The sequence below is a fragment of the Brachionichthys hirsutus genome, chromosome 14 (genome assembly GCF_040956055.1).
Source record: "Brachionichthys hirsutus isolate HB-005 chromosome 14, CSIRO-AGI_Bhir_v1, whole genome shotgun sequence".
NCBI classification, from domain to species: domain Eukaryota; kingdom Metazoa; phylum Chordata; class Actinopteri; order Lophiiformes; family Brachionichthyidae; genus Brachionichthys; species Brachionichthys hirsutus.
The window spans coordinates 4,751,610-4,770,107 of record NC_090910.1 but is presented as its reverse complement, the minus strand read 5'-3'; the positions used below and the strand labels follow the sequence as shown (position 1 = coordinate 4,770,107).

Sequence of the window (18,498 nt, the reverse complement as noted above, 5' to 3'; positions counted from 1 at the left end):
ATAATTGTAACAACACGGCAGGTGATAGTTATCAGAACATCAGATGGAAATGAGATATTACAGGAACCTTCCTGTAATATGTTTTTTTTTATTGTATTTGATGCTCTTCTGAACCTCTGACAGAGTTAAGCCGAGTCTTTGACAGTTAAAAGGATGCAGAAAGTGGCATCGACTGACACTTCAGCATACAAACAGAATGCCAGAGTACTATTTACAGATACGTACACTTCGAAGGAAAAAGATGAACGCTACTAACGCTTATAAAGGGTTCTGATATTGATGCAAGCTTTACAATTACACATGTTTTTCTTTAGAGTTTACTTTTATTCCTAGAACTAATCATATGACACAATGAAGTTCATTACAGAAAAATTTCTAAATTAAGAACTGGATAATTATTAAGAGTGAAAATTTAGGCAAATATTTACAGTATGTGAGATGATATATACCGGGTGTTCACCGGGGGCTAAGGTGTTGCTAATTGCTACTCCAGATATGAACATGAGACCAAAATGTATTTCATTTAAAACTAATATTAACTTCACGATGAAGAAAGTGAAAGGTCAATGTTAAAGTTATGAAGGTCAATCACTTGGGTATTTAGAATGTTGTTGAGTCCTGAAGTGAAGAATAAAACTTCACTAGAGATGTTTAAATAAATTATTATAAGTAAACAAGCTAATTATTCCTCATCTTGAAGGCCGATTGTCTTGTGATATCAGCTCGATTCATTTTGCTATCACGAGGAGCTGCAGCATCGCGGCCCGACACGATCTAGATTCTAGAGCTTTTTAGCATAAGAAGCTGCTATATCTTCATGTCCTCAAAAAAAAACATGAATGAAAATGTGACACGCCGTGATCGGTCAGCTGTGAGTCGGCACACAAAGACAACTTCTGGTCACCTGTCCAGGTGTGAACACACACACACACACACACACACACACACACACACACACATCAAGCCATCATTATTCTAAGAGTGGCACCATGTAGACTTTATTTTCAGACCTTTATAACCATACAGTATTCATAGTACCATAGATAAAACAAAGAAATAAATAGTGTTTAATACTATGGGAGTACATTAAAAAGGATACACCTTGGCATGATACAGACATGAATTCCACCGCTACCACATTTGTTCTTTAAAAAGCAGGAACTATTCACCGGTATCCGTGCACATGCGTGTCCTTTACGTTTGCCTGGAGCAAAGAGGTCACGTTGATTTTGGCATATAACCATTATAATCCAGCCGCTGAATATATAAACTGTGTTAATCCAAGACGAGCCGTTTCCATTGACTCATTTAACAGACAGCTACCTAAAGATCTACTGTGTGCCAGCTTTAAAAAAAAAGTTCTCTTAATGTTTTGCCACTGTTAAATCTTAACCTCTTTTAAGCAGGCTTTTACTTGAAATCTCAAGTAAATGTTCAGCTCTGCTAGCATGAATCCCTTAGAATTAAATATCCTATAAATAAAAGAGTCTAGCAGCTAACTGTAAAATTGGACATTTCCGTGTTTATACAGAGACGTGTTTTCCACATGCTGCCCCCCCCCCTCCTGTTTGTCCATCAAGAAACGTATTCTTTGTGTTGAGCTGTAAAAATGGCAAAAATGTCTCTTTGCGTTTGAGAGTGGAGTTATTCTGAAGTTCGGAATGGCCAGCAAAACCTTTCAAACTGGTTCAAGCCGGATCGCCAGCCCACTTAGAGAAGACCCAAATCTGCCAGACACCCGAGACTTCAATGTTCGGCGGCAGCGATTCCGCCTCTAGCCATCCAGAGGTTTCCCCAGGTACACCATCGTGACTTCAGTGTTGCCGTAGACCGCAGAAACAGCAGGGTACAGGCAGGCCTTGGGCAGCCCACGGAACGCTACCCCGAGGAACTCAAAACCCCTCTCGAAAGCCAACGTCTTGTCATCCATGTCCAGAATTACTCGTATTCTTTCTCCAATCTGGGGACAAACAAACACGCCTGTCTAGATCACAAAATGTAAAACCACATTCTTTGAAAAGACAACCTGCGACGGTTTCAGATTTGACGTGCGGCGAGGGTACGCGACTTTAAGCTCCTTACCTGATATTTCGGCGCGTTGTTACACTGTGGGAAATTGCCATTGACCTCTCCATTGTGAAGCAGGTTGTTGTCGACCAGGTTCCAGCCCCAGCTCTGGTCATCGCTGCCCAGCAGGGCCACGTAGCCCTGGCACTGCAAGGACGCCCTTTTGGTAGCAATGCCTATCACTGCCACTGTGCCGAGAGGGCCTTCCCACCAGATCTCCCAGGCGTGTCGCCCTTCCAAAAAGCCAATTTTGCCACGTGCGCCATCTGTGCTCTGGGCGATGGGGTTGCGGTGGAGGGTGAAGCCGTTCTTCTTCACGTAAACGTTGCGGGAGCAGTCGTGGGAGCTCAGGCCGTACTGGAAGGCCTTGAGCTGGAGACCAAGAGAGAGAGAGAGAGATTTAAAATCTACAAACGCACGGCATAATCTTTGGTGGTCTCCCAAAAGTTTTTCATCATTTGGACAGTCTGGGCTGCTGCAAGATTAAGAAATGTCTCGTCAATGCATTTGTTGCGATGGATATCATTCTATACATAGATTCTCGCAAACCAGACCATTATTAGGCAGCACTCAGAGCCCAGCCGTCCACCGAGGCGGATCAATTTCTCACTTATGCCACTGCATCTGAAAGGTACAATCCCATCTCAGAATATGTCTCGCTCACACAACGGAGTCATTTGGAATCCTTATTAGCTTGATCGTTAACCAATAAAAATATTATTTCACTTAGAGTGGTTTTCTTCAGGAGCTTTTCAGCAGATTTTGAAGATACATCAAATTTGATATTAAAAAAAGGGACAAAATCTGGTCCTGCAAAAAAAATAAAAAAATAAATAACTGTCTGGAAATGGAAGAATCCTAAAATTATTAAAAATAATAATCTAGATAGAGCTGATGATGTGGATCACATAATCACAAGGACTGTCCATTGGGTCCAGACCGACCTCTCCAAACAAAAGTTTCCTACCTTATGTGATTCTGCAAAGAGAAAAACAACATAAACACCTAAAGGCTTGGCTCAGCAAACTCCAAATACGCACGTTGCGTTTGTTATTGGCGATCAGGTTAAAGTTAAACAATGCCTAGCAGACCCCCCCCCCCCCCGAGGACCAGCGCGGTCCGAGTTGAAATGCAGCGCCGTGAGCAGGCGGTCCCAAAGCGGCGTGTCGAGCCTACCTTCCCCTTGTAGGTCGGCAGGTTGCACAGGATGTCAGAACGCAGCGCCTCGTCGCTCAGAGAGCGGCCGCAGAGGCTGCGCCACACCTCGCTGTTTTCATCCGCCAGCATGTTGTTCCAATGCCAGCAGACCAGCGAGCAGCGCGTCAAGTCGGAGAGCTCCAAATACGAGAACATCTGCTCCAGTACCCGCGCAGGCAGCCTGCCGGCCACCCCTGCGCTTCCTCCGGGCGCAGCAGCGTAGGGAGACCCGGCGGAGCTGCAACTGGCTGCCGCTGCTGCGCCCGGACAGGAGGCGCCTCCTCCGCCGGCCGTTCCCGACATTACGCGCCTGCCTCGCACCGACAGCAGCAGTCGACCGAACGTCTTACACCGTAGAATGAGTCCTAATATGTGTTCGATGTTAACATTTTTCTCCTAAAAGCGCATGCAGGTCGCGCTGAAAATCACAACAGCATTACGCCGCAGTCTTCCCACTTCAATGGCTGAATGGAAACGATGCGTCAAGGTCCGAAAAGGGCAAATCCAGTTAATGGCTTCTTGTCGAAAAGGCATTATAATAATTCGCGTGAATGTGGGTTTCCTTCATTTATTGATTATATTGCCTAAGCGCTGTGTCGATAGATTAATAAGGAAAGGAAAGCCATTTTTCAAGTTGCGATAAACTTTATTTCCTGCAAGGACCACATGATAATGAACTCAGAGGATCGCTGCCATGTCTGCGGTTGTCGAATATTATGTTTTATTTCTCATTGGAATTGTATTTTATTACTACTGTTGCAAAAATAAAAACAGTACAGTATAGTAGATCAGACACTGATATCAGCAAATTATTTATTTGACATGTTACGTCTTTTGTTTCACTTTAAAAACGAATTTCATCGTGTAATGTGTTGTTTTTGTGATTATGACGCCAAACTATTATTTATTTTTTTCAGGGGAAAAAAAATTAAATAACACATTGCACGACGAAATTCGTTTTTTTCTGGTAAAAATAAAATATGTCGTAGTCGTGTAGAGACCACGTGACTCTACACGGAAGTGACGCAAGGGGCACGAAAGAGCAAAGCAAAGCATCTGGGAGCAAAACACCAGCTAGCTTAAATTCTTATTTTACACAAGACGAGCACGGCACGGGACAAACAGCCGACCAAAGAGTCAACAGTAAGTTCTTTTTGCGGGTTATTGTCTGGATAAGAATATTTTCCGGCTATTTCAGCGCCGCTGCAGGACACAGCTGTCCGGCCGGCTGTCTCCCACCGCGGCCTGTTGACAAGCCGTCCCATCTGGCTGCCGTCCGGGAGACAGTCCGCTGCTTTTTCGTCGTCCGACCGGTGGATTAGCGGGTCGGTCGGTGCGTGAAAACCGGCCCCGCACTGACATGTACCCCGAGCCAACAGCAACGCGTGCATCGGAGTGATGCTTTCGAGCTAAGCTAGCTTTAATGATAACAAAGCCCGCTGCGTTTACGTTCGTCTTTCCAAATTCTTTCACTTAGGCTAAATGTTGCCATCTTTATTTTTTCTTTTTTTTTGGGGGGGGGGGGGGGGGGGGAGAAAACATGACCAACGTCACCTTTTAAGGAAATACACGAACATGTTTTATTAACCACGATATACTGGAAACAAACGTACAAAGCTTTAAAAAAGAAAAAGAAAATGGCCAAATAAACTTATTGAATTGCCTTTGCGTCTTTCGTCCACGGTGTTTGTTGGCGGTAGGGAGAGGTCGATCAATGGCATCGATCTAGCTGAATTGTAGACTCTTAACCGTTTTGGATGTATTTTCATTTTGATAATAATATGCTACGCACTTAATAAAATCCTCGAGCTGTGCTCTGCCCGGCGGAACCCATAAAAACCGGAGTATAAATCAGATTAGTCTCGGAGTAGTCTTTCCGTAGCTGCATACGGTGCTAACTGTTTCATTACGTCAGTACGCAGTGACGTCTTTGGATGTGTGCGTTTCGTTTGATGTGAAATGCCTTTGAATAAACAGATTCCTGTAGTGACGTCATAGCAGTGGGACTGCCACTAGAGAGCAGCACCGAGACTTTTATCCAGCGGTTTTCATGAGCATCAGTCATGTCGAGCAGAGCGGATGGTCCCGAAGTGAAGCTTTAAAAGTAACGTAGTCGGCATTTCCAGGATTCCTCCTCTGAAATATTATTTTTTTGGTTTTGGAGATGTGTTTTTAAGCAGCGCAGACGTCTGTAAATAGGATACTCCTAAAAATGTCCCTCATCATTTCTTTCACTCTAAAAGTACTTCTTTCCCTGCAGCACCTGTGAGGAGGCAAACCATAATGAATCCAGTGTACAGCCCGACATCAACAGGGATCCCCTTCGCCAACACCAAGGGCATCGGCTACCCAGGTAACGTCACGCGGCTGAGCAACGATTCTAATCGCGAGCAAAGGAATCCTGTATTTTATTTGTACATGTCTTTTATTTCCGTGCTTTGTCTTGCCAGCCGGATTCCCTGTTGGCTATGCGGCAGCCGGTCCAGCGTACACTCCCAATCTCTACGCAGGAGCAAACCCAGCCTTCCCCAGTGGTGAGAGCGATGCCCACTCCCGTCGAAGTCGGCGTTGCTTTTGATGTTTCGCTGCTCTAACGCAAAGTGTGTTTCTACCACCAGGCTATGTCCCGGGAACTCCTTTCAAAATGTCCTGCTCTCCCAATACAGGGACTGTGCCTCCTTACTCCTCCTCACCCAACCCGTATCCTGCGGCTGTTTATCCGGTCAGGAGCACCTACCCCCAACAAAACCCTTATGCACAGGTCGGCTGTTGAATAATGACAGATTCTGGGTCTCGGTTCAGATATTAAAGGGCCCTCACACGTTCTTGGCTTTTATGTTTCGAGCCGTTAAATGTTTTCCCCTCCTCTGATCCAGGCATTGATACCTTCCCAACAACAAGGCACCTACTACACACAGCCACTGTATGCTGCGCCTCCCCATGTTATCCATCACACAACGGTGGTCCAGCCAAATGGCATGCCTGCAGCCATGTATGCCCAGCCCATCCATCCTCCCCGCCACAACGGCGTCACCATGGGGATGGTCGCCGGCACCACCATGGCCATGTCAGCTGGTGAGCGGCAGGTTTCTGCTGGATATTTGGCAGTTTCTGTGTTTTGCAGCGATGTTAAATTTAGCAACTGTCAAAGAGGAGTTAATTAGGAAGCTCCAGGATTTTTTTTTATTTAAGTCCTAAATAAAACCCGTCTGACTCATTTAGTTCACTTTGGGATTTTTGGGGGGCATTTTTGAATTGGATTGTCAGTCATTGTACGTTAATAAGATTTTTCACTTTAAAAATTGTATATATTTTTTTAGATCTGTTTTAATTTTTGCAATCTAAGTAAAATATAAAGAAATATTTTTACATTTATATTATTGGACTGTTAAATGCAACGACTGCTCTTTCAAATTGTAGTTCTACTTTTTGTTTGGCATAGTTGTTTCTAAATTGAAGTAAACAACACTTTCAGTGAATGTGCAGTATTATATCCCATTTTTTAAGCCATTCATGACCGGTTTTGTGTCTGTCAATTATTATTCTTTTTTGCTTTGAGTCACGGCTAGAAAGAGACAAATGTTCAGTTTGCACTGTAAATGTGGGCCCATTATTTTGTAGGAACTTTGCTGACAACTCCATCACCAGCACCTGTTGCCCCCCACCAAGTCACGATGCCCACATATCGGCCTCCTGGCACACCCAGCTACAGCTATGTGCCCCCGCAGTGGTGAAGAGAGGGACGCGTGAGTGTGATGCTTTAGTGTTGGCTGCGCATTTGTCATGTTTCATGGAAACTTGCCACCCTTCTTTTTTTATCCTACTTTATTTTTCTATATGTTATCTTTGCAGGTCTGAAGATAGTAGATATGCATTCACGCTCTACTTGAGTGTTTTTGCTGTTGGTGGAGACCTGCGAAGCCAGCGTCTGCGACCAGTTACACTTCTTCCAGCATAATGTGAATCTAAACCCCCCAACTCCATAGAAAGAGATCCATTTGAATAGGAGGGGGTGCAGAATAGGCCCATCCCCAGGACCCCTCTCCATGGAATAAGGCTGCATTCCATGCCACTCCCTAGCGCCAGCACCGTTACAACCTGCTGCATATCTCATATCAATCAGCAAGGCCTCCATGCAAACTTTTATTGTGGACTGTCATGCAGGTTTTTATAGCTTAACCTCTTAAGTGATGAAAAGCAATTCTGAATAATTTTTTAGTTTTAGTTTGGGGACACATATGATGTTGAATGCATGTGTGTGTATATATATATAGACATATGAAGTAATGCTAGCTCAAACTACCTGCTGTGACAGATGCAAAATAAACAAAAGGCACACATCCAAAGGAGTAAAAAAAAAAAAAAAGAAAGTAATAATCTGCGATGCTGAATCACCAGTAACCACGTCTTACATGTGAAAGAAGGCGACATGAGAAGGGTTTGTTCATGCAAAAACATACCTGCACAAACAAGTGCAGAGCAAACTGTAATATTTTCACTGCTTTGTGTTTTGGTAAGTGACGCTCAGTTTTTATTCTTTCTTTCAGTGATGCAGTTTATGCATTTTGTCTTACCATTTTTGTATTTTAGGAGAAAGATGGGACGTTTTGTTTCTGCCTGTGACTGGCGGCCATTCCGACATGTAATCATTCTAAGGGTTTTTAATTTTTCTGGCCCTGTTATATGTATTTGCAAAAGATTGTCAACCTGTATAAAGTTGTTGGAGCAGCATCTGTCTCCTTGAAAGGTTTTGGGGGTGTCAAAGCAGTTCACACGTTTTAGCCACATGTATTCTGGGTGGTGAAGGAAGAATTTGCACCCATTTAGAAGTTGAAGAGTGTGAATGAGTAGGAATAGTGTGTGTGTGTGACTGTGTATCAAGGAGGATTAAAATGGAAACCATTCAAAATGGTGCCGCATATTGCAATGTACCGTACATAAAATATTTGACCTATATCATAATATTCGATTTGTCATTAGCTAGGTCTAAAGCACTACATCATTATATCACTGCTAATTGTGGACGTTATTGGAAAACATTATTTAAACTTCATTTGTGAATAGCACTACTGAAGCAAGGCACTAAGATTAAGAACAGTTTGTAAAGATATCTGACCTTTTCCATCGCTCGCTGTTTTACCTCAAGGTTCCAGGCTAACACACCAATCTCACTGTTTCAGACATGCTTTTCTATGTTGCCTCAGTCACCTAAGTTAAATAATCTGTTTTGTAAATGTTATTTTTGTGACATTGGTTTTTGTTTTGTATTAAGAAAGACCAAAAATAAAAATAAATATAAGAAACATCTTTGTTCTTTCCCTTTTTGGATAACTTTATCTTACCTGACAGGTTTTTTTGTACAGATAATGAGATCAGATTAGAACATCACATTTGGTTATTATAGTATTATCAGTTGTACTTTACATTCAAAGAGAAAGAGGGCGGGGGAATACTTCAGCAGAGGAAGAACACATTTCCCAGCATGCAATTCGGCGCGCGAAATTCGACAATCGACATTGCTGTGACGCTATCGATCAGATTTCACGATGCTAGCGACGGCGGCTCGTTTTTTGGGGATAATTTAGTAGGTTCAGCTGTTTAATATGCTTTAAAGCTACCACGAAGGACGTTTGTCTTCGGGATGTCCCGGTAGAACTCTCAAAGCTGAGCCTTCGGTGAGTAATTTATAGCTAGCCAGTTAGCACGTTAGCGTGAGTGAACTTTATTATGAGAGGCTAAAACGGTTTAGCGTCCATTATAAACGCCGAACTAACTACAATTAGCTTTAGCATATTGCTAGTTCGTGCACGACATAATCACTGCATAATACGGAAATGCGCTGTTTATTATGTTCCTGCTTCCCACCAGCCACGCAGGATGCCGAGCGGTGGGACGCTCACACCGGCCGACGAGGCCTTCGAGGGTTTCTGGAGGCAGCTTCGAGTCTGCCACCAGAATGCACTACAAGGTAAAGAGGTCACTGCGTCACAAAAAAGGTCACAGATTCCGCAGGTCGAGCACCGGAATGAGCTAAAGCTGGTGTTTCACTCAACATTGCTGTTTTAGAATTGGAGGCAAAAGTGAGCAAATTGAAACGGGACCGTTGCTTGTGAGTAGATGTCACTATTAAAAACGAATGCAGTAATGACAGTAGAATGTTTATCCTCCGAGAATAAAACGCGTCAGTCTGAAATGAGAAACCCGCGTTTTTATTTTCTGCAGAGATGCTCAGAGACTTGAACTGTTTTTCAATCGCAACCAGCAGCTGAAAGAGCAAAATAAAAACCTGCGGGACGCCATCGGCCTCCTGGAGGAGCGGTAAGCTGCCCCCTCGACAGGTGACCCCGTTGACCCCGTTGCAGAGACCAGCAGCGTTCTTCTGCTTCCAGGCTCCGTGCAGGTGAGCGTGATCGGTGTGCCGGCTCAGGAGATCAACCGGATCCCACTTTACGCCTCGTCGACAAACTGAGTGAGTTTCACCCACCATCGGCGTCATGACATCATCGCTGAAAAACTCACCTGCAAGTTTAATATGCTTAATTTATCACAAATGAAAAGAACTGCAGAAAGTCAAACCTTAACCGGGATGTATTATCAGTAGCAAATATTTTATTTCATCCACAACTTTTGTCTTGGTTTATAAGAGGAATGGAATGAGTTTAGGCCATATATACATAGTAGCACGAGCTATGACTTCTAGAGAACTCGGGTTATTGTGTATATAAAACACGGCTGTGTGTGTTTTTTCCTCCCTCAGAGGCAGAAAGAAACAGCCTTGAGGATGAAAATAAAAAACTGCGCACTGAACTACAAAATTTAAAGATGTCTCGGTAAGCTTTTAGTGTATTACTCATCTTTTGTCAAAGTATTCTCTTTAATATTTAGAAGGAAAGTACAGAGAATTTTTATATATATTGTCAGCCCTCTTTCAGAAAGAATCTACAAACGGCGACATCCGATATATAATACAATAAATAATAGTACTGTACATAAAGTTTTATGTACAACAAAGTGATTTTTGTTTTGCTGTGTCTCAGGTTTCAGGTGTTTCTATACATTTTCATTGGACAGCAGGATTATTGTAGTATTTAGCACTGGAGTGGGAATTATTACTTTTTTTATTGTTATTTTATTTTAATCAGCTTGGAGGTCGATCAGGGCTCATCCCCAGAACAAGAGGAAGGCGTTATCCCCGACTCGCCGGTCCTGCCAAGCTCGATGCCGGTGATCAGCAAGCTGAAGAAATGTAGGAATATTGATAAAATGAAGCACGTTCGCTATGCAGAGACTCCTCGGCCACACGCCAACAGCTCTCTGTTCAACGGTCAGTCTGCGTCATTGTGAACAGACATGCTGTGTGCCGAGTCGCTGCTCTGAAGGACATTCTGTTCTTTTGTCTTTAAGCAATGATCAAAGAACCCGTCGCAGAGAATCCTGGACTAGCCGAAGTGCTTGTACCCAACACGTGTGAACTGGACACATCCCCCATCTCGGGTATGACAGTTTGATTCTGGTTTTAAGAGAACGGGAATTCCATTCATCTGAAATCCTGAAGAATTGAAACAAATTCATTGGGCGATGCGTGTGAAGGCGCTTTGACAGCTGGGTTTTATTTCAGATGATATGGATCTAAACGTGGACAAAGTGATTGCAGAAACATGTCGCCTGGAATGTCTTGACAAGGTGAGAGAACTTTGAAGCCGGCATTTTTCGAGAGAGCTTGTCAACTAGTTTGGGCAGAGTTTTTTTTATTTTTTATGCAGGATTAGTTAAAAATAATGAATCTTAACATGCATTTAGGAGCATGTATATGTACCTTTTCACCCCCCAAAAGATAAATAAATTTAGCACATCTTTCCGTTCTGTTTGTGTCATTTAAAGTTTTTGCCTGGATGTTTTTGAACTGAACCAGACGTTTGCTTGTCCTCTATTCACAGATAACGGAGACGGCCGAAGGCCAGAGAAGCACCAAATCTCCCAGGAAGTATCGTTTTTGTTTGAAGTAAGGATGGTATATTCATCATGTCCTGAATCATAAATATACACGTTCCTATTGGTAGATTACTGCAGTACAATACCACAATGCGTTTTCTTAATTATTCACCACTCTAATGCATCTGCGTTTGTTTCCCTGCTTATCCACAGTCGAGACTCGACCACAGAATCCTCTCCATCGCTGCTCCCACGCTTCAAACGGTTTGCAGACATCAGCTCCGTCAACGGTGTCAAAAGGAAGAAGGAGGAAAGCGGACGGGAGGAGGGTGAACCAAGCGAACCGATGGAAAGCGAGCAACCTGAGCAGATCAATCAAACCTCCGCTCCTTCAAACAGCCAAAGCTTCAAGGATCACCGGGACAGTCGGGTTCGTGAAAGCAGCGCGATGAACCGGAGGCGCTCCCTTCAGACCGGCTCCTGTTTAAATGCGCTTCTTTTAACCTTTAGCAGGTTCAGGCAACACAAAACGGGACACCCGAGGGGAGGCCTGGTGTTTCCTGCACAAGTCCTGCTTTCAAGAAACCCAACGTTAGACGAGAAACCGGAGGTGAGAAGAAGAGAGGGAAGGCGAACGCCTCACAGGACCAGCGTGACGAAGGCGGTGAGCGTTCCCCCCCGTGGCTGGCTTGAAAGTCTTAGAACCGTACAGCGGCCATCTTCTCTGAGAGGAGGCTGGATGTATTTAGACGCATCTCTGCATCAACGGCGGATGGGTCCAATTTAATGACGTGAATTCTGTTTCCCAGCTGACGGGAAGCACAATGCGGGGCCAGCGTGGAGCGTTGACCCCTCTCTCGCCCTTTCCATGTATGACAGTGAGTGGAGAGAAAACGAGGTACAGCCGCCGCCCGGTCATTGTCTCCAAAAGACCAGGATGTAAACGACGAATGTACACGTCTAATCCGCGTCGTCTTTCAGCAACGGGAAGAACGCCGGCGTGGGGAACTGGCCGATACCGACTGCACCTGGGTCAGTCGCAGCTTGCTGCAGGCCCGGGAGGAAAACACGCCGGACAGTGGAGTCGCTGGTGAAAGCAAGCCACAGTTTACAGAACCTGGCGCCGGTGGAAGGGTAGCGCAGTGACATGCGTCTCTGTGCTGACTTTAGGACTTGGCGGGAAAGCCAATGACAGTTTGGACATGATGTTTGACACCACGGCCTACGGGGAGTACAAGTCCTGCAACGGTTCACACTTGGGCCGGAGCCAGCCCTGTGAGGAAGACGACGGTGAAGAGGACGGTGGGTTTTTTTACATTTAGAATTGTTTATTTAATTTGACCGTTATTGTTGTTTGACATTGAACATCAGTTTTTAAATCTAAACGGTTCCCATTTCACGGTTTCAATCTTCCAAATCAGAAGATCCTCCTGAAAACGCCACGAGCCCCAAAAAGCACGAAGCTCAGTAAGAAGTCCGTTCCTCTCCAGCGACGGCGTTCCAGTCCCGCCTTTCCAACACTTTTTTATTCTTTTATTATTAGACAACCAACATTTGCACACGTGGCTGTTGTTCGCAAGAAAGACGAGAGACGCAAACTGAAGGGAACCACCTGCAAGGAGTGTGAACTCGTAAGCACTGTGAACATAAAGCCGAAGCGCCGCCGGTTCCGTCAGTGACGTTCACCAGTGTTTATTCTCAACAGTACTATGCTCATCTCCCAGAGGAGGAAAGACAGAAGAAGTTGTCTGCATGCTCCCGCCACAGATTTCTGTACATCCCTCCGCCCACCCCCGAAAACTTCTGGGAAGTTGGCTTCCCATCAACTCAGACGTGCATCGACAGAGGTAACGTGAAGCTAAACCCTCCATTATCCGCGCTGAGAGAACTTTAGCAGAACACTTTAACCCATTTAGTGAGCATCCAAACAAACGGCGTAAAGGTTCCACTGTCGTTAAGACTGAGATGAAATCCTTCCTCTAGGTTATATCAAGGAAGAGACAAATCCGCAGACGCGTCCTCGGAGACGGCAGCCCTTCAACGCTTTATTCTCCCCAAAGCCAAAGTCGCAGCAGAGCTAACGTGGGTTTCTCTGATGAAGAACTGCCGCCGATAAAGGATGAAGAATCGTCTTTGTGGAGTACAACAAAAGCTCTGCTTCAAACACCGACCTCACTGAGAATCGTTTTCTGTCTGTATTTTGGGCCGGTGTGTACAAATGGACAGCCGAGCTCTGTTTTTGTTTGGGAGGTGCTTGATAAATAAAAGTTAACTGAATTTCTGTGGAGTGATGAAAATGTCCCAGTTACAAGAAGTTCACTTATCAAAAGATGTGCTTTTTTCATTCAGTGTGATTTAAAGTCTATTTCTAAGAGCATTCTGTAATCACGGGTGAACCAGAATTACTTCATTTGGTCAGCATATTATCTGCATGCAGTTGAAAAAATATCTGAAAAAAATAAGCCTTTGTAAAAAAAAGAATCTCTTAGAAACAGGAGACTGTGGTTTCGCCTCGTCCCAACTGAGGGTCCCTCTCGGAATACAGCAACAGGGCCTCTGCAGCGTGGCTGACGACCACACTGGAACCAAGCAGAGGACAGGAATGGGCTCAAAATGAATGAGGCCGACATGAAAAGATATTTAGAAACCATTGGGTCACTTACGACAGGGAGGTGGAGGTACTTACCAAACGAAAGTGTGAGTATTGACATCCATGTCGAAGATAAAGGGGGAGAGAGACATCGCCGTAACCTGGAGGGACGGGACAGCAGGACAGAATAATAGAATCATTTTATTGATTACAATGCACCCTGCCTTCTGTTTGATTTGTGATGGAACACCGCCAAGCCTCGATTTAGAGGAGAAAGTAGAGAAGTCACCTTGGACATAAAAATCCAGACCCCGAAGTGCTCGAGGGAAAAGCCGCTTTTCAGTTTCACTGTGGCCAACAGCAGCAGAAAGCCCAGCAGTGCACTGTGAGACGACGGAAGCATGAGGTCACTGTTAAAAACGCTTGATGGCGGGGATCTCGTGTAGCTGACATGGAAAGTTTCGGGTCCTATTGATACATTGCACCTACTTATTAGGAGCTTCTAGTCGAGCTGCGTTAAACAATTTACTTTCACATTATGAAAATGTAACTCAAACTTCTTCGGGGATGAACGCAAATAGCTGATCTTTTCAAACTAGATGAGTCACTCCATATTACCAGGTCAGATCCAGATCCGTCATGGTCGTGCGGCATGAATCAAACAGACTGAATTGTAAAACATCACGTACATTCACCACGAGTTTGGGTAACACAAGTTGTCTCGTTTACTACTTTTCTTCTTTTTTTGTTTAGTGACATATCAATTGTGCAGAAACGTAATGTCTGCTGTTTCTGAAGACATAGGTGTTCACATTAGAGCTCGATCACAGGCCAGTGCAATAGTGTGAACTGTAAAGATAACCAAACTTGATTTAAGTGAGAAGGCCTGATCATTGACAGTCTGGGCTCCGAGTCAGCAAAAGCATGCTCTGTCTGTGCTGAATAATGTATATTACACTGCTGCAATCGATACACAGTACGTAAGTGAAGTGATAATAAAGAATACATAAATAAGCATAACCTAGCACAGCAGCCGCAGTGAAATGTGTAAGAGTTAAGGGACGGGAACTCCAAGGCGCCCATTAGGTCACCTGTAGAAGAGCAAAGAAAGGTTAGAAAGGTCCAAATGAAAGCAACAGATCAAGCAAGAAGAATGTTTGTGGATAATACAAGGTACAGTTTGACCAGTGAAGGGACATTATGACATCATAATGTAACCCATACAGAAATGTAATTATAAAAAGCAACTACAGCGTACCTGTTTTTTTTATGTTCATATGTCGATCTCATACCTGTTGGGTGAGCAGCAATGGCCAGCAGTAGCACACTGTTATTTAAAGGGAGGGCGAGCAGAAGTTACTCAAGGATAATACTTTATTGCCTCATGACAATAAATGATTCTGCTTTATCCATATATGTATAATCGAATCAAGCAATGAGAGAAGTTACAATTGTTTAATTCCAATTAAGATACCATTTCTATGTGATTTTTGATTTCTGCATTTTAAATAACTTTAAATCTCATTGCCAGAATCAGAATGAGAATCAGAATGAGAGTCAGAAGGTGTTTATTGCCATTGTCAGTGAGGGTTCACTGACTAGGAATGTTTCTCTGTGAAGTCGTGCTACGTGTGACAGTAATGACTAAATACCAGTTGTCTCCCATCACAATCCTGTTCTAGGCACTCTGAGTATGTGTCAAAACCTTTAAAAACTGAGATTAAATTATCTAAAACAATATTCTCCATCCATGTCGAACTACTGAGGGACCTTTAAATGAACCATCATTCACTCATACCTGAACAAGTAGTTGATGCACTGCAGTTCAAGGTCACTACAAAGAAAACAGTCTTCACTGAATGTTTTATGAGTTACTTAAGATTAACAACAGATTGTTCGAATATTTTTTGTTTGATTTAAATCAGTTATATTTGTGTAGACATACCTCAAATTACTGGGTTTGTAGCGAACTTGCAACACTCTGTATGCACCTGGGGGGGGAATCCAAGAGATTGTTGTATTTTTTACGAGAACGTCTAGTAAAGTAATTTCAGGGTGAAACAATTTTAAGATTATTGGTACATTTCTAATAGTTTGATGCAAATTGTAATTATCTATGTACCACCTCGCATTCTAAACCTCTGATTGTTTTACGTGGTGTCCCTCAAGGCTCACACCCCAGGCCACTGCCCTTCTCTGTATGTGCAGCAGCATCATTAGTCTTACCAACACAGAACAGATGACCGACGGCCCACAGGTAACCACTGTGGTCAAACTGCAAAAGAGGTAAGCATGTAAACCACTGGATTTAATGCAACTTAAAAATACAGCCTTATAATTAAAAATCAGAAGTTGCTTTTCATGATGATGGATGATTACCTGAGGATCATAGAGGGGGAGGTGGATGGCTGAGATCAGCATGAAGCATAGGCTAAAAAAAACAACACACATTTAAAGTAAACCTGAGTTTGTGGTTTTTCTAATATAATCTCAAAAAGTTTATTTATTACTTTAATCAGCATCAGTGTATTATCATCATAACCTTTGCCAAATATCCTTCCCTTCATTCTTTGTCTGTTAGCAGCACTACACAAAAAACACTCTACAGAAACATGCCAGATCTGAATCCATTTCACGTGATAAAACCGGCATATGTTTGTGGTTACATTCCATCTCAAAATGTGAAGGACAAATATCGGCAAACCTGATAAATGTCAGCCGTTGCAACTTCTGTTGATGAAGAGATTAGAGCACATTTGATGAGGTGAGGTTTATCATAAATGTGGTTTACAATTTTGAAATCTGGTCATGTTTACTACCATTGTACAAGATTCAAAGAGAGAGGGAGTGAAAGCACGTGGGCGATCGTAGTCACACAACCGATGCAGGGCCTTACCTCTCCATGGACGGCTGTTGAGATTATATAACTAACTACATGTGAGGAATTCTGAAGAGTGAAGAAATAAGGGATGTCCTGGACAGAGACAATAATGATTTTATAAGTCGTGGTGAGAAAACATCTGAATATAATTAGCAGTGTTAGATTATTGGCGTTACACACACACACACACACACACGACGTACGATACGAGACAAAGCCCTGGAACCAGCATATATGTTCCCTACAAACAGGAGGGCACCGGGAAGCCAGTAAAGAGCTGCTGATCTGTAACACATTAAAGGAAGAGGTTGGTAGTTCCATTGCTGCCACTGCAAACGGTTCAGTGTCAACTTCCAAATCACCTGGTGACGCGGCTGATTTCCAGCCATCCCAGCTTCCCAGAGAGCAGAAGCAGGACAGCCCCAATAAAGGTTTGCCATCTGGAAATGCATGATAGTGAAAATATTCAGCATCACTCTTTCTAGGCAGAGACAAGGAGGTTATTTGCAATAGTTATAGCATAAACAAATACCAATTTAAAGTCTAGATTAATAACATCAACACAACATCTGACCAGTGTTTAATATACATTATTTGACTTTATGAGGTCAGCATGAGGAGATTCTACAGAAATGTTTCCTTTTTAAATACTCACCCTTGAAACAATGTTGGATAGGTGAACTTTAACACCGACAGGACAAACTGGAAAAATAAATAAAGCATATGCAAGTATCAGAGGCAAACCAGAGAGGTGATTAATGCTACTTTTAATGAACGCATTTTCATAATGATTGAGCCCCTTTAGGACGAGGGTCTCTGCTGGGGTACTTTTTTATTTGACCTAGAAATGATTTAGCTGTGGACACGATCCATGTCCAATCCCAGAGCATAGCAAAACAAACCATTAATCCAGTCCCCAAAAGTTAGTTTTGGATTTAGAGCTCAACAGAAAAGCATCTCTTTGTCATATCTAGAAGGTTTTCGAGTTCGTGGTTTTTTAATTAATTATTATTTGATCAGTGGTGATCAATGTCTTTAGAGTTCTTTACGTAAAATCATTACATTATTACCAAATGTTTTTCACTTTCTTTATTCGTGCAATGATTTTAACTTGCGTGTTCTTCCTCCTGTAAACGTTTTCCGTCAATTAAAAACGCGCATAACATAAACACAAAATAAAGGCACGACGCAAACTCACCTTATTGGTGAAACACGATACAACGAAAAGGAAAGTGAACGCGAGGCCAGTGAGATGCTTTCTGCACTGCATGGTGAGCCGCCGGCAGGCTGCAGCAGGGACATGATTCCAGAATGCTAAATCAAACTACTCCGGACGCATGTCGGCCGTTTAAAGCCACACAGTTTTCAAGATCGTAAAACTTCCCCTCTCTGGAACGGACACGTCAAGACGTTCAGAGTCATAGATTGTTTATGTTGGGGAAGATGCGCCACTCTGTTGAAAGTGGGTCGCCCCGTGCGCCTGTCAATCATTACATGTTGTAAATACAAAAGGTAGATTCTTTGCCAGCTACCGTTTCTATATGTTTTATGTAATTATCGATTTAAATGAATTGGTACATTTTATTAAAATTATATACATTTATGTTTTAATTAATAGATCAGCTTGACAAATATAATAAATCTAATTAAATATGTATGAGGACAATGCTAAAAAAAACCCGTCATTTCTGGAACAATTTGTATCTAAAATTATAACTACATAATTTAAATTTTAATGCAGTTAACAAGACATTTTCATTGGAATTTCATAATTTCAGTCTCTTAATTCAGTGAAATATATTTATTAATGCCAACACCATTCATTCTACCT

At 43.0% G+C, this 18,498-nt stretch overlaps 4 protein-coding genes across 4 annotated transcripts; 2 read left to right on the top strand and 2 right to left on the bottom strand.

Annotated features, from left to right (window-relative positions):
• Positions 1 to 986: 986 nt before the first annotated feature.
• On the bottom strand, positions 987 to 3,567 carry fbxo45 (F-box protein 45). Its single transcript, XM_068748097.1, has 3 exons — positions 3,244 to 3,567; positions 2,083 to 2,439; positions 987 to 1,960 (listed from the first exon to the last, which is right to left on the bottom strand). The coding sequence occupies exons 1-3, from the start codon at positions 3,565 to 3,567 to the stop codon at positions 1,775 to 1,777; spliced, it is 867 nt and encodes a 288-aa protein (XP_068604198.1). The 3' UTR covers positions 987 to 1,774.
• An 805-nt stretch (positions 3,568 to 4,372) lies between these two features.
• fam168b (family with sequence similarity 168 member B) lies at positions 4,373 to 8,562 on the top strand. Its single transcript, XM_068747933.1, has 7 exons — positions 4,373 to 4,407; positions 5,525 to 5,617; positions 5,715 to 5,798; positions 5,883 to 6,025; positions 6,141 to 6,339; positions 6,886 to 7,010; positions 7,117 to 8,562. Exons 2-6 carry the CDS (start codon positions 5,548 to 5,550, stop codon positions 6,996 to 6,998), a joined length of 609 nt encoding a protein of 202 aa, XP_068604034.1. The 5' UTR covers positions 4,373 to 4,407; positions 5,525 to 5,547; the 3' UTR covers positions 6,999 to 7,010; positions 7,117 to 8,562.
• A 579-nt stretch (positions 8,563 to 9,141) lies between these two features.
• Positions 9,142 to 13,634, top strand: rbbp8 (retinoblastoma binding protein 8). Its single transcript, XM_068748213.1, has 18 exons — positions 9,142 to 9,232; positions 9,331 to 9,373; positions 9,487 to 9,582; positions 9,654 to 9,733; positions 10,022 to 10,094; positions 10,407 to 10,588; positions 10,669 to 10,758; positions 10,883 to 10,947; positions 11,202 to 11,266; positions 11,410 to 11,626; positions 11,710 to 11,860; positions 12,006 to 12,094; positions 12,178 to 12,286; positions 12,367 to 12,498; positions 12,618 to 12,663; positions 12,740 to 12,827; positions 12,902 to 13,043; positions 13,180 to 13,634. Exons 1-18 carry the CDS (start codon positions 9,142 to 9,144, stop codon positions 13,275 to 13,277), a joined length of 1,857 nt encoding a protein of 618 aa, XP_068604314.1. The 3' UTR covers positions 13,278 to 13,634.
• Position 13,635: 1 nt separating this feature from the next.
• On the bottom strand, positions 13,636 to 17,937 carry LOC137903868 (UDP-N-acetylglucosamine transporter TMEM241 homolog). Its single transcript, XM_068748032.1, has 15 exons — positions 17,866 to 17,937; positions 17,323 to 17,369; positions 17,030 to 17,107; positions 16,871 to 16,952; positions 16,683 to 16,760; positions 16,491 to 16,516; positions 16,166 to 16,217; positions 16,013 to 16,061; positions 15,732 to 15,777; positions 15,585 to 15,620; positions 15,079 to 15,113; positions 14,808 to 14,877; positions 14,076 to 14,169; positions 13,883 to 13,947; positions 13,636 to 13,775 (listed from the first exon to the last, which is right to left on the bottom strand). Exons 1-15 carry the CDS (start codon positions 17,935 to 17,937, stop codon positions 13,682 to 13,684), a joined length of 924 nt encoding a protein of 307 aa, XP_068604133.1. The 3' UTR covers positions 13,636 to 13,681.
• Between the last annotated feature and the right edge of the window lie 561 nt (positions 17,938 to 18,498).